This window comes from Bos javanicus, chromosome 2 (genome assembly GCF_032452875.1).
Source record: "Bos javanicus breed banteng chromosome 2, ARS-OSU_banteng_1.0, whole genome shotgun sequence".
NCBI lineage: Eukaryota > Metazoa > Chordata > Mammalia > Artiodactyla > Bovidae > Bos > Bos javanicus.
In genome coordinates this window covers 61,495,844-61,511,195 of record NC_083869.1, presented here as the reverse complement: position 1 = coordinate 61,511,195, position 15,352 = coordinate 61,495,844, and the positions used below count along the sequence as shown (strand labels likewise).

General features: G+C 35.9%; 1 protein-coding gene across 1 annotated transcript in view; it reads right to left on the bottom strand.

Moving 5' to 3' along the window:
• The window catches only part of DARS1 (aspartyl-tRNA synthetase 1), a 69,314-nt gene that overhangs the window by 21,209 nt on the left and 32,753 nt on the right, over positions 1–15,352 (bottom strand). Inside the window, exons 5-9 of the mRNA XM_061439076.1 lie at positions 7,009–7,111; positions 4,424–4,504; positions 3,380–3,439; positions 2,156–2,267; positions 1,144–1,278 (exon numbers count right to left, since the gene is read on the bottom strand). Coding sequence (XP_061295060.1) covers positions 1,144–1,278; positions 2,156–2,267; positions 3,380–3,439; positions 4,424–4,504; positions 7,009–7,111 — 491 coding nt within the window. The remainder of the gene's footprint in view (positions 1–1,143; positions 1,279–2,155; positions 2,268–3,379; positions 3,440–4,423; positions 4,505–7,008; positions 7,112–15,352) is intronic.

The window sequence follows — 15,352 nt, the reverse complement described above, 5'->3', positions numbered from 1 at the left end:
GAAAGCAGGGAGAATGATTTTCCTTTTACAAAGCATGGTCTGTCTGCAAATCGGCAGCATCAGCAGTACCTGGGAACATGTGAGAACCACAGAATCTTAAGCCTCACCCCCGACCTACTGGTCAGAACCCGCATTTTAGCAAGGTCCCCAGGTGGCTCATGTGCACATTAACATTTGAGAGGTGCTGGTTGATTCTTCTTTTATGTACATGGAACCCAGAGCAAGGCTGTATACATGCAGTAGGTGTTCAACATATAATTGTTTAATAGATTCAGAAAACTAAAAAACTTAATGATCTTGCCAGTTTTTCTATTAGGAGGTATTTAATTTTTATTAAGCCATCAAAAAACTTACATATATAAAATATTTGGTGAGTTTTAAAGAATGAAGTAAAGCTAGTTTTTGCTTATTAATTAGTCTCGTAAAAGAATCTGTCACATGATTATGTGTGCATACTGGACTTGTAGCAACTATATCTTAAAAACTATGTTAATATAACCTACTAAATATCATACATTTGTACTAATTTCTAATGGGCTTTAGCATATTAACAGTACTAAGAACAGTACAAATAGTAACAGTTAAATAGAACAGCTTTGGAATAAAATTGGTATCACATTTGTAAACTTCCAAGAGTAGTAAAGGGGCTATCAAGGACAACAAAATTTATTATTTGGAAGGTCTACCTAAGTACACTGTCATTTTTTACCTCAAAGTCTAGTGTTTATGTAGTCAGCATATAAAAAGATGTAAGCTTTCAAAATGTCTGCATGTAAAATGTGTTTCTAAAACCGTTCAGTTCAGTTGCTCAGTCATGTCCGACTCTTTGCGACCCCATGAACCGCAGCATGCCAGGGCTCCCTGTCCATCACCAACTCCCGGAGTTCACTTAGACTCATGTCCATCGAGTCAGTGATGCCATCCAGCCATCTCATCCTCTGTCGTCCCCTTCTCCTCCTGCCCCCAATCCCTCCCAGCATCAGAGTCTTTTCCAATGAGTCAACTCTTCGCATGAGGTGGCCAAAGTACTGGAGTTTCAGCTTTGGCATCCTTCCTTCCAAAGAACACCCAGGGCTGATCTAAAACCATTACTATGATACAATTAATGAATTTTGAGAAAACCGTAACTGCCAAAAACCTTACCTGGCCCAATACAGAAAACCTTCTCAAAATCAGCACAAATACACATTTGCTTGTACAGCTGTGGAGACTGAGCCAGGTATGCATTATTTTTAAAATATGACACAGTAAATACATTGGCTCCTCCTTCACTGGCAGCTGAAATGTAAACATTTAAGTTATTACAAGTAATTGTAAACTTATCAATGCAAATTTCTAGTAAAAACAGTTTATACTTTTGGTTCAAGTATTTCACTAAAAGAGACAACTAGAAAATCAAGAATTGCAGAGAAACTATAGTCTTAATATATCATATATCTGATTCTAAACAGTTTACATTTAGGACAGACTTACTTCTTTGGCTACACCTCCATTTTACTTCTTTGGCTATGTATGCTCTCTTTCTACATCAATTTTAAATCTATTAAAGCTACTCTCAAGTTATAAAAAATTTTTTTTAAATGGGAAAAAAGATATTTTCTTAATACTTTCCTAATTATCAATAATGCAATGTTCAAATTTTAAACATAATTAAAATCCATTCATAACATTTTATTGTTATTTAAGTAAATAAAAAAGTTAAATGATTAAAAATGATTAAGATAAGTTTCTCATTAAGAATAAGAATTAATGAGGTATTCTGATCTGTAGTATCTATATCTAGTAACTTGACATTGCAGTTTATAAAAAACAAAATTGTAATAGCAATTAGAAAGAAATCTACATCAGGAAAGTAGTTTCTGATGCACCTTATATTAACAAAAAAATCTTGCTTTATGTGTTACTGACTTATTTTATAATCATTATCATGTAATGACTCCTGAAATAGGGAATTTAGTATTACTAGTGTTAGTGATATCTGATTGCTACTGTATAGTATAGTCTTCAAAACAGTCTCATAGCAATAAACCTTAAGCAACACTTGGGATTCTTAAAAAACAAAACAAATGAAAAAAAATCCCCCATAAAAAATCGAATATGAAGCAACTTCGGGGAAACCAATTTAGTTTAAAAAATTAAGAGAAATAAAGCATACCTGAGATAATTTTAGGAGTTTGGATCTCCACAAAACCCTTGTTAGTTAAAGTTTCTCGGAAAAGATGGCAGATGCCAGACTGGAGACGGAAGATTGCCTGACTAGTTGATGTCTATAAGACAATAATAAAATCTAATTAAATCAATTTGACACATTAACTGAGACAGAGTACTTTCTAATCAGGCCACATGCCCGGAAAGTTCATAGAGAAAATAATTCATTATATGAGAGAAAAGTTAGTTGCATGACAATCAGTATAGGAATATATTTTAGAATTTTTCATATTCTAGAAGGAGAATTACAATTTTGCTCTTTTATTTCCAATCAAAGAAAAATACTTTTCAGGCCAAATGTTAGAGGCACAACCAATAACCTCTGTGAATAAATAGCCAATACAGTAGGATGTCTAACTATTGTGGCCAAAATTATGAAAAACCTGAGGTTTCTAAGTAGTATTAACAGAACTTTTGATTACTGCTAACCTTTTCCATATACTGTAAATGAAAATGGAAAAGGTGAAAAGCAGGCAAAAAGCAAATAATCAGGGAAAAAATGAGTGTACAATAAGGGCAGACAAGTTAGAAAGAACTCTTAAGGTGACAAAGCATTTAAGCTTTAGGTAGATTATTTAAGTAAGAGGAGGAAGATGTGGTCAAAATATTAAGAAATGAGAGATGACATTGGTTTTACTACGATGATGAAACCACTGAACTCTTTCACTTGCAACCAAACCAGAAAGGGAAACAGAAGACCAAGTATGGGATTACTATATATACCACCAGAGCCAACTACTTCTTTATTATGAACTCTGTGCTCAGATCAAATTCAAAGGATTGAGGTATTAACTGCTAATCTCTACCTGATCATTCTAAAATGTGCACAGAACTTCTTTCACAATTATGTAGTGAAAATCAATTATGTTTTTTCTTGCTGACTATCTTGTTTGAAACAGGTACTACCTGGAAAGTAAGCCCATTTATTAGCTTCACACTCCTCTGTCATTTTAAAATGAAGCAAGTCAGTATCCTGTGAACTATTACTTGACTGCCCTTGTTGCCTGCAATTCTTTTCAGAGGAAGGGTCAGGCAGGTAAATTACTTCTTGTATTATCATATTACATATAAGCAAATGACAATCAGTTCTATAAACCTGAGTCAGGTATGTTATTCTTGCCCACCTTGATTTCAGCACAATCATGTCACTAAATAAACAAATGAGGCATACCCTAAGATCAATGACTCTGTTGTCTAATCTCGTATCCTGGTTAACAGTAGCTCTTCCTTCCTAAAAAAAGGATTAAAAAAAACAGATTTTAGTAACTTTTTTTAAGGACACAAACAACATTTGTAGAGTCATGTTAATTTTTAAATGAGAATAGGTATATTCATGTGTGTTCACATTATACCCCCTAATCAAAGATCCTAGAAACAAGTGGGGCCAGAGAGAAGTTATTAAGAGAAAGAGAGCTTGAAAGAACAGAAATGAGAAGGAATTAAGCTAAATGCTTTTTATCCACCCCCCACACCCAAACCTTTGACTCATTACTGGGATATCAGAATAATTAACAACTGTCACAATCACTGATCCCTGGAGTTTACCTGCTAGTTGAAAATGGAAGGAACAAATAAAAGCTGACAAAGAACAGTGGTTCTCAAAGTATGTTTTGGGGACCAGTGAGACACTTTCAGAGAGTTTGTGAAGTCAAACCTATTTTTCACAATAATATCTTCAAACACTCATTTTTTCCTGACTATATTTAGAAGTTTCCCAAAGGCTTAATGATGTGTGCAGACACAACAGAATGAATGCTGAGGCAGATATGAAAGGCTAATCGTTGTGTACTGAGCCAGATATTACCAAGAATATAGACACGTAACACAATGTTACTCTTGACATTAAAAAAAACATTTCATATCTTATTGCTGTTTTTATTATTTATACAGGAATACAGACACATAATCTAATTATATTATTATTTTTAATAAGGTCATAAATATTAAAAATTTTGTCTTAACTTCTAATACTGTAAATGGTGGTAGACATACCTATAAAAATAAAAGCTTGTGGGGGTCAATTATTTTTAAAAATGTAAAGGAATCCTGAGAACAAAAAGTTTGAGAACTTTTAATGTAAGAGTAGTTTTTAATGAAAATGAAGCTCAAATCAATTCATAGGTACCCTTCTTACAAAAGTAGGACATCAAGTTTTCAGTGCTTTATAAACTAAATATACACAGGAAGCACATTATTTCAAAAGTATAGTTTTCACCTCTTCTCCTTCCACTTCAGGCCGAACAGCATCGTCCAGCTGCAGGGGCAGGCGGGGTTCAGCTGAACTGATCACATAAATCTGAAAGTGAGAGATTACCAAAAATATCAAGAAGCACACAAAACCTGTTATCTTTTGCTTAAAAGAATCTACAGTTGACTTAACATGAGAAACATTGTTTGCATACATAACTGAAACTACTTGCTAAAATCAAACAAGATGGCACATGTTTCTACACCTATAAGATGGGGTTAATAGTTATTTCTTGTCTATTTCCCTGTGTTGCTGGAATAGTCAAACGAGATAACATATGTATGAAGACTTTGTAAACTCTAAGGTGCCCACCAGTATCATAAACAAGTAATAACTGTAGTTGAGGAGTCTGGCTTAAGGCCTCTTTTTGTCACAGGAAACTTGTCACAGGCAAATCACCTTACCTAGAGCTTCAATATTCTTCTGTAAAATGAGGTTGGTGTTAAGAATCAAATGGAATAAAGAATAAGAAAACACTTTGATCGTATGAAGGCGCCATTAACAAATAAGTTATCGTAACTGTTAACAGTATCTGGCTGTTTCCACTACCAGGACCAAAGTCAGCTCAACTTTGCTGCACTGCTCCTTCCTTTCCTTTCCTCGTTCATTTTCTAAATATCCCTTCACTGCCTTCTTTCACCAAGTGTATCAATTATATCTCGCTTCCTGCTGCTCTCCTGGTTGGGAGCTGCTGGAGAAGGTGTTTCTTTATGGTGTTAAGATCCCTCAATATTTATTCAAAGTATATGCACATTTTAGTGCTGAAAAGCTGTTAGATCATAAAGGAGACTGGGTTTTTCAGCCACTTAAATGCATGTTACCCTATTAGTTTTTCCCAACTATTCCTGGAAAATCTGCTAAAGCACAAGAGGAGAACAGACTTTACTTAATTACAGAAAGGAAATTATATTCTTCCAGTTGGTAAATCACATTTAGCATTCAACTCAGACACTTCAAGAAAAAGTATCAGAAGGATACTCCAGTCCTATTCATAGTAAAATAGAACTCATTTGTTGCTATCCCCTATACCCAAGTTTTTGTGCTTCTCTTTGATTAGTTAATAGAAACTTGATCGCCAATGCAAAGCTGGAGATCTGGACAGCTACCTCTTTCATTTTTCTAACTAGTAGAAAAATCTCCTTCATTAGGTTGTGACCACTTTCATCCTCAGAACTTCACATAGTGCTTGGTACTACTCAGTAACTGCAGGCCAGATAAATAAATGATAAAAGAGCTTATAAAATTCTATTTAGTATACAGTGTTTTATGCTTTGTGAGATACTTTATTTTTCTTAAGGCAAAATTTGTCTGCAAGCACTTTGGAGGCTTTATATTTAATGTTTATTAAGGTTGAACTGGATCTTAGGTAATTAAAATATTTTAGAAATACATTTACTTGCTCTAGTCACTAATATCTTATTTATTCAAGTGTTGAAAAAGATGTTACTTGGAAGATAGGGTTTTTTTTTCCCCCCCCTTGGTCAGCATACCTTTAGATCAGTTTGCCTTTATTAGCTTATAGACTTCCTGGTGCAGTTAGTTTGAAATAAGACGTACAAAAAGAGAACAAAGTAATTTCGCAAGTTAGGTCAGTAAAAATTATAAGATTTTCAAAGTCTTAAGAGTTTTATGACAATAAATTTCAATTAAATACAACCTCTACTCCCAAAGTAGTGTGTATGGATGAATCTGTCTTTCTGCATCCATCTGTTTTTGTCCATCTACCTGACATGTATACACACACACACACACACACACACACACACAGACACGGGTTAGAGTGGGAAAGGACTACTCCATAAGAGAAATTCAGTGAAGAATATTGTGGATACAAACTAGGTCTGGATCTGAGACTGTAGGTTGTAGGTTCAAGATTGCAGGGTTATTTCAAAAATACTAAATGTATTTGAATTCACGTGTAACATTTTTAGTTTGTATGTCTAAGAAAATAAATGTGGGATAAATCTTATGCGAAAAAGTTATTGCTGGTATCTAAGCTCGATACGGTATTATCTCTTTTGACTTCTCTATACTGTAAAATACCAGAAATACAATGATTATAAGGCAATACAATGATTAATACGAGTTAGTATAATGAATCAACCTTCATTCAAAGAAGCTGACAGCCAAATAGGTTCATGATAGTGAATAAAGCTTTTCAGATGTGTTTTATACTTTCCCGTACGTGGCTATGGTAGATGTACCATGTCAACATGCCTGGGCTAGATTGCACGATGAGGAGAGTCACAGGGAGAGATGTCCCAGCAACATCAGTGAGCCCAGGTGATATATCACATGGTACAGATCAAGCATCGCAGATGCTGACCCTAACTCCCTTACCGCACAGAATCATGAACAAATAATAAATGTTTGTTGTTTTAAGTTGCTAAGTATTGAGGTGGTTTGTTATATGACAAAAACTAGTTGAGTCAATAATCAATTTATAAATCTCAATATTTTATATCAACTCTAATTACAGAGTTGATGTGAACAGTTGTAAGAACTATTCAAATCTATTTCTGGACACAATTTTATATTTTGAAAAAAATTACCTTTTGAACATGTAACTCTACATCTTGTTGTGTACAGCTTCCAATTTTCTGATTCACTTTTCTCACAACACCTTCCACATCAACGATGCTCTCTTTGTTGATGCTGTCAAAAGAAAAACATTGCCAACTTTAATCATCTTGTCAGAGGTGTCAGAACTTGTTTGGTGTTTCATCAGTAAAGCTGAATATATTAAATTCTTCTTTACCATAGTAAGTCACTTGAGATAAAGCCAGTCGCTTTAACCTACTTATAATAAGCTACCATGTAGCACACCTTGTGAAATTTCTTGAAGAGATAATTTTCCAGACCCCATAATTTAGTTACCATTTATAAAATACTCTAGACATAACAGATAACAGGACCAGCACTGAACTGTGAAAAAGTCCTTCAGTTATTTATTAAAGAATATCTCCCTACCCACAGTTAAAATTTACTAAGATCAGCATTTCCCATAAAGAGAAACACTGGCTTCAATAAACATAGTTACTGGTATGTAATAGAAGTACATTAATGTAGAAATACATTAAATAATAGAAGGTCAACTGAAAAGATTTCAGGGCACTAAGAGGACATTAGAGTGCTCCAGTGAAATCGTTGCCTAAAGCTTCTGAGTGCACACTGTCACTGGATTTGTGGCAGATACTCTACTGGATTGTGTACTTTCGTTTAAGAATGCCTACCTGAAGCTAGCTAAATATGAACTGTGAGTAAAAAACTGGATCTCCTGGGCAATTTAATTCTATAGCAAACTTGAATTTTGAATACCACACACTCAAAACTGGAGATAACTGGTTATTTTTTGGTCTCCTATATATAACCAAGGGAAAAAAAGTGGAATCTAAAATGGTGGTTCCCATACAAAATGTATCAGCTCTCCTCCTGTGTATGTTCTTGTACTGACAGAACATGTCACTGTACATTTGTGGAAAAGGATAAAATTTAACTTTTAGATCTTGGCGAGTGATATCAGTATGATGGCAGTTCAACTGGCCAAATGCAAATTCCCATGTAAAACTATTAGTTAAAACTCTCAGGTGGTAACTGAAGCTACAGAAGTGAGTTGAAAAGAGAAGGAAAGAAGAAAAATGCCAAAGTGACAACTGACAGATAGTAGATTTCCTGGGGCAGCCGGCATAATAGAAAGGGCAAAAATGGATTAGGAAAATCTGTCCTGGACTCCCTGTTTATCTGCTATCATAAACTCCAGTTAACTTCTGCATTATGGTCTCATGGCTCAAGTACCCCTATGCAAAATTCTGCAAGATGGATGACCAGAATCTAAACAAAGCAAAACAACAATAAAAAGATTTAACCTTCATAAGAAAAAGTCTATTCATTTGGATAAGGAACTGGGTCCTTATTAGTTATGGAGCTATCTGACAAGATTCCAGAAATCTAACAACTTATATTACAAACCATTTCAACAAACATTTGGGTTGGAAAAGGATGATATAATAGATTAAGTGCCGTGAAGTAAGACAGATAAATTTCCAATTCACTTCGCTGCACTAGCTAGAATTCTATAATGTCTGTTATCAACTACCTTAAATATATATATATATATCTTTTACACTCTCATAAATCTCTGCACTAGACCTATCACCTAATATCTATAGCTAAACATCTTGTGTACTGAAGAAACTAAAAAAACTTATTATGGTAAAAGAAGTAGTTGGTGAACTAAGATAAGACTCCTCTGAGATCAGAAGGGATAGAGAGGCTTCAGTTTATTAATAAAAGGGCTTATGATACTGGCAATCCAGGATCACTGAAATCTTCCTACAATGTGACTGCCACCTACCACTGCTTTATTTGTTCACATGGGTTAACTTGATACCCGAGTATATAATTCAGAGCTTGTAAGAATTCTGTTGCTTATCTTACATGTTTCTACGGGCTAGGTTCTCTCTTCCTTATTCATCAGTGAGTTGCATCATGGAGTAATCTGACCTGCCCCAACTAGCACTCCAACCTGAGACAGTGTGCTATGTCCCTGGCTCATTTGGTTCTCTTATTTCACCTCCTTCAACTCCCTAGGAGGAGGCATTCCATTATCAGGATGTTTTCTTCAAGCCAAGTTAAACACATCTACTCTTAAGGATTGAGCACTAAGTGAGTGTCCTTCCAAAAAGAAGCTGGAATGTGGTCAAATACACTCTGCCCAAGGCTAGCTAAAGGTCTGATCAAAGAAAACAGTTTTCTCTTCTTTCTCTCTCTGAAAAGTAACCAGATGATTCTTTTTATCCAGGACCTGAAATTAGGACTACCTTTAAGTTCATTGATTCAATAGTGTTATGTGCTAAAATACTGATCATCTAGACTAGAAAACTACCACCATTTAAACATCGTTTCTAGTACTAAACAACTGACAAAAGAACTTTGAAAACCAAACCTATTTCTAAACTAGGGCCAAAGCTAAACTTCCGGTATCACAAATTGGTCTACTGAATAAATTAGAAAGAAGGTAGGATTAACTACATATAGAAGATTCTCATAATAAACTTTTTTTGACCTTCCAATCCCAATATTTGCCTTTATTTCTAGTAGTTATGTGCTAGAAGAGCAGACTTAGATCATGATAAAATAATTCCGTTCTAATATCTCTATGGCCTTATCTATATCTATCTGTCCCTATTTACTCATGCACATGCATAAATTCAGAAGAATAATCATTAAAACAAAACGAAAAGAAGAGTCAAATTTGTGAAAAAGGGTCAGACTAGAACTTGCTAGTTAAAACTAGTAAAAGCTTATACGAGGGCTTAGAATGGGAAAGACTAGATATCTCCTCAAGAAAATTAGAGATTCCAAGGGAACATTTCATGCAAAGATGGGCTCAATAAAGGACAGAAATGGTATGGAGCTAACAGAAGCAGAAGATATTAAGAAGAGGTGGCAAGAATACACAGAAGAATGGTACAAAAAAGATCTTCATGACCCAGATGATCACGATGGTGGGATCACTCACCTAGAGCCAGACATCCTGGATTGTGAAGTCAAGTGGGCCTTAGAAAGCATCACTACCAACAAAGCTAGTGGAGGTGATAGAATTCCAGTTGAACTATTTCAAATCCTGAAAGATGATGCTGTGAAAGTGCTGCATTCAATATGCCAGCAAATTTGGAAAACTCAGCAGTGGCCACAGGACTGGAAAAGGTCAGTCTTCATTCCAATCCCAAAGAAAGCCAATGCCAAAGAATGCTCAACCTACCGCACAATTGCACTCATCTCACACGCTAGTAAAGTAATACTCAAAATTCTCCAAGCCAGGCTTCAGCAATACATGAACCGTGAACTTCCAGATATTCAGGCTGGATTTAGAAAAGGCAAAGGAACCAGAGATCAAATTGCCAACATCTGCTGGATCACTGACAAAGCAAGAGAGTTCAAGAAAAACATCTATTTCTGCTTTATTGACTAGGACAAAGCCTTTGACTGTGTGGATCACAATAAACTGGAAAATTCTAAAAGAGATGGGAATACCGGACCAACTGACCAGCCTCTCGAGAAATCTGTATGCAGGTCAGGAAGCAACAGTTAGAACTGGACATGGAAGAACAGACTGGTTCCAAATAGGAAAAGGAGTATGTCAAGGCTGTATATTATCACCCTGTTTATTTAACTTATATGCAGAGTACATTGTGAGAAATGCTGGGCTCGATGAAGAACAAGCTGGAATCAAGAATGCTGGGAGAAATACCAATAACCTCAGATAAGCAGATGACATTACCCGTACAGCAGAAAGCAAAGAAGAACTAAAGAGCCTCTTGATGAAAGTCAAAGAAGAGAGTGAAAAAGTTGGCTTAAAGCTCAACATTCAGAAAACTAAGATCATGGCATCGGGTCCTATCACTTCATGGCAAATAGATGGAGAAACAGTGGAAATAGTGGCAGACTTTATTTTTGGGGGCTCTAAAATCACTGCAGATGGTGACTGTAGCCATGAAATAAGAAGACGCTTACTCCTTGGTAGAAAAGTTATGACCAACCTAGACAGCATATTAAAAAACAGAGACATCTTTGCCAACAAAGGTCCATCTAGTCAAGGCTACAGTTTTTCCAGTAGGCACGTATCAATGTGAGAGTTGGATGATAAAGAAAGCTGAGCGCTGAAGAATTGATGCTTTTGAGCTGGTGTTGGAGAAGACTCTTGAGAGTCCCTTGGACTGCAAGGAGATCCAACCAGTCCATCCTAAAGGAAATTAGTCCTGGGTGTTCCTTGGAAGGACTGATGTTGAAGCTGAAAAGTCCCAGTACTTTGGCCACCTGATGCAAAGAGTTGACTCATTTGAAAAGACCCTGATGCTGGGAAAGATTGAAGGCAGGAGGAAAAGGGGACAACAGAGGAGGAGATGGTTGGATGGTTTCACTGACTCTATGGACATGGGTTTGGGTGGACTCTGGGAGTTGGTGACAGACAGGGAGGCCTGGCATGCTGCACTCCATGGGGTCACAAAGAGTTGGACACGACTGAGTGAGTGAACTGAACTAGACTGAACTGACGTGTATTTGTATGTATAGAGTCAATACAAGAGGGACTGGAATACTTGAATAAGTTAATTGCAATATTCCACTTTGTAGAAAAAGTCTATTTAACATGATTTCATCTGACACTGTGTGTTAAGATGGCTTAATACTATCTTGTATATAAACTACAGCTTGACTGCTGCCATAAAGAGATCCTATTAAAGTTTGCTTTACATTTTGAAACTAATATGTCACTGTGTTTTGTACTCTGAAAGAGCGTTATGTCTAACAAGCAACTAACTAAAAGCCTTTGGTTTTTATAAAGGATATGGCAGGCGTGGAAGCACAGGAACTCCTGGGAACTACATTATTACAGTAGAAATAGATGAAGTAAATTAAATATATCTTTTCAAGAGCTAAGTCAGCTATTTTTTATTATTACCAACACCTCCCAAAACACACTATCACAGCATTTTTTTTTATACTTCACTTTCCAACTACCCTTCTGCCCCGGAATATAGGGAATCACTCTACAAATAAAATTAATAGAGCCTTGATATTAGAAATACCTTAATAGGCAGAACAGACTTTATGTTATGCATTAGGAACTGTCAACCATTCAATTTAATTAATTTACTTCTAACTCCTTTTAACCAGGACCTTACTTCTAATTTAAACTCTCTTCAGAAAAAAAAAAAAACTGTAAAAATCGCCATTCTTCATATAAAGTGTTTTATTAAAATATTTTAGGTGGACTATGGGTGGCTGAGATGGTAAAGAATCTGCCTGCAATGCAGGAGACCTGGGTTCCATCCCTGGGTTGGTAGCTTCCCTGGAGAAGGGAATGGCAATTCACTTCAGTATTCTTGCCTAAAGAATTCCATGCTGTGGCAGATTCATTTTGATATTTGGCAAAACTAATACAATTATGTAAAGTTTAAAAATCAAATAAAATTAAAAAAAAAAGAATTCCATGGAGAGAGCTTGGTCAGTATAGTCCATGGGGTCGCAAAGAGTCAGACACGACTGAGTGACTAAAACAAGTGCATCAAGTTTTGCGGGTTTTTTCAAGTTTTTTTTTTTTTTAAACAAATGATATAATGTATGAGCAACCCAAACAATTATAGAACATGGCTTGTGGGAAAAAACAAACAGTACTCAGTTATCTGAAGGAATAAAATCCCATCTTTCCAACATGACTGTCATATAGTTTGTTATTTAGGGCCTCCTCATCAGCCATAGAAATACCCTCATTATCCACAGTTCTGTCAATTGTGATTATAAGTTGTCATGTCTACATTATATGATACTGGGGCTTCACTCTGTTGCTAAAGAATCTGCCTGCAATGCAGGAGACCTGGGTTTGATTCCTGGGTTGGGATGATTCCCTGGAGAAGGGAATGGTGGCTACCCACTCCAGCATTCTTGCCTGGGAAATCCCATGGACAGAGGAGCCTGGTGGGTTGCAAGAGTCGGACTCGACTCAGGGACTAAAACCACATTACATAAGAAGCAACAAACTAAAAAAAGTCTGTTGGAATGATTAGAAGTAGGCACAACTGTTGTTTTAAGTAACAACTGACTACTGAAGAAAATATATTAAAAAACAAACAAAGACATGAAAGCACCAAACAACATATTATAACCTTGCACAGTAACTGAAGTTCAGAATAACAGCCCTGTGTCATTAAGAAAAAGTTAAACATGAAGAATGTATATAATAGGCTTCAATGATCCTGTTAAGGTTGTCAAAATAGTTTTAGTATTTGAAGGAAGAAGTAAACTTCATAGTCTAAAATAATGCACTACTGAGTAATGCCTAATTCTTTAATGTTGTGTATCATCACATACACTTTGCAAACCTATAATGGGTATTATGCACTGTAAAGAGATTTTTTTAAAAAGCAGATACACAAAATTTGACTATGAAGCATTAGGATTGTGTAAAGCAGAATTTATCCATTCAAGTGCATAGTGGCCTCTTCAAATTGACTGCTCAGGGGAAGGAGGGAGGTGTTATAAACACATTTCAAAATCAGCACAGCCTAAAACAATCTTAAAACAACTTATCGGGAATTATTTATTGGTTCTGTCACACCAATCAGTTTTTTGGGGGAAAGTCTCACTTATCCCTCTTGTTTCAGAAATGCTAAAGATCATAATAGAACTCTGGGGGGTAGAGAAGAGACTTTAAAAAAAAAACAAAACAACTGAATGGCATTAGAGGTGCAAGGACGTAACATGTTTCAAAAAGGAGAGAATATTTAAATACATGAACTATAGGGTTAACAGCTAGACATTAACCTCATTATAAGCTTAATACAGATAGCTACAGTAGTTAATATAACTACTATAGGGTTGAGTAGCTCTCTCCAAACACTTGATAATTTGACTTACTCTATCAGTAAAAAAGTGGTAATTATGTCCCCTAATATGTAGATATTCTATTTATTTTAAAAACTATATACATGTAATACTAAATGTAAGTTATTACCTTTAGGCAAATATAAATTTAGGGTGAGATGCATAATTAGCAACAGTGATCCATAATTAGTAATAGCAAATCCATACTTCATATAGTTTCCTGATAATTTCTATCTAGCTAGGGGAGTATGAAAATCTTGTCAGATATGATTGGATTATCATTAAAAACAAAACAAAACAAAAAACACGCTTCATCATGCAGCTGTTACAAAGATTTCCCATTATCAGAAGTGTCAGCATTAACACTTGTGCTGAAGAACTGATGCTTTTGAACTGTGGTATTGGGGAGAAGATTCTTGAGAGTCCCTTGGACTGCAAGGAGATCAAACCAGTCAATCCTAAAGGAAATCAGCCCTGAATATTCATTGGAAGGACTGATGCTGAAGCTGAAACTCCAATACTTTGGCCAATTGATGTGAAGAAATGACTCATTGGAAAAGACCCTGATGCTGGGAAAGATTGAAGGCAGGAGGAGTAGGGACGACAGAGGATGAGACGGATGGCATCACCGACTCAGTGAACGTGAGTTTGAGTAAGCTCCTGGAGTTGGTGGCAGACAGGGAAGCCTGGCATGCTGCAGTCCATGGGGTCACAAAGAGTCAGACACGACTGAGCAACTGAAGAGAACTGAACAGTGTTTCTTGGAAGAAATCATTTTAAGCCACTTGTCTACTGTGTGATGGTCAGTTTATTATCTTAAATATAAATAAATATAATCCCCCAAACCATTTAACCAGACATAGTAAACTGTAATATGCTGAAAGTGAACCAGAGAGTTGGGGTACCACTGTTTGCTCCTCTGTGTTCCTGGAATCCTGCAGTCTTACTTTAGAGCCCTCACATGCTGGAGGTGACACGTGTGTGACCTTATGAGGTGCAATCCAAGTGATAGGTCCAGTGTTTATCTATAAATTAACTATTAGAAAAACTTAAATTTTTCCTATCACTCTTAGATAAAAAAAGAAATGAAGGAAAGGATTATTTTCTTTCCTTTAGAGAGTAATTTTGAGCAAATCACACTTTGGAGGTCAGTGGGATAGGACACAAGAATCACAACTGAGAAAAGGCTGCTGGAGCAGGTAGATGATTTGCAGGTGAAAATGTATTTAATAGCATGTAACTGAGTCAGAGAGATCCCAATCCTGCATATAAATAGTGGAGAAATAGATCTGGTAAAGAAGTACTTCACCCATTTTTTGTTGCTGGGTCTCAGTGTGAGGTGCTGGTTCTGGCAAATCCTTTTGGAGAACAAAAAAAGAATCATCCCCAATTCACCATGCCTCTCACCAGCAAGGGATGGGGAAATGGCAGGGTTTGCTCTTACAGTTTTAAGTTATTTTTTAAACATTATTTCAAAAACTTATTTTTTATTATAAAAGAATATCCTTACTG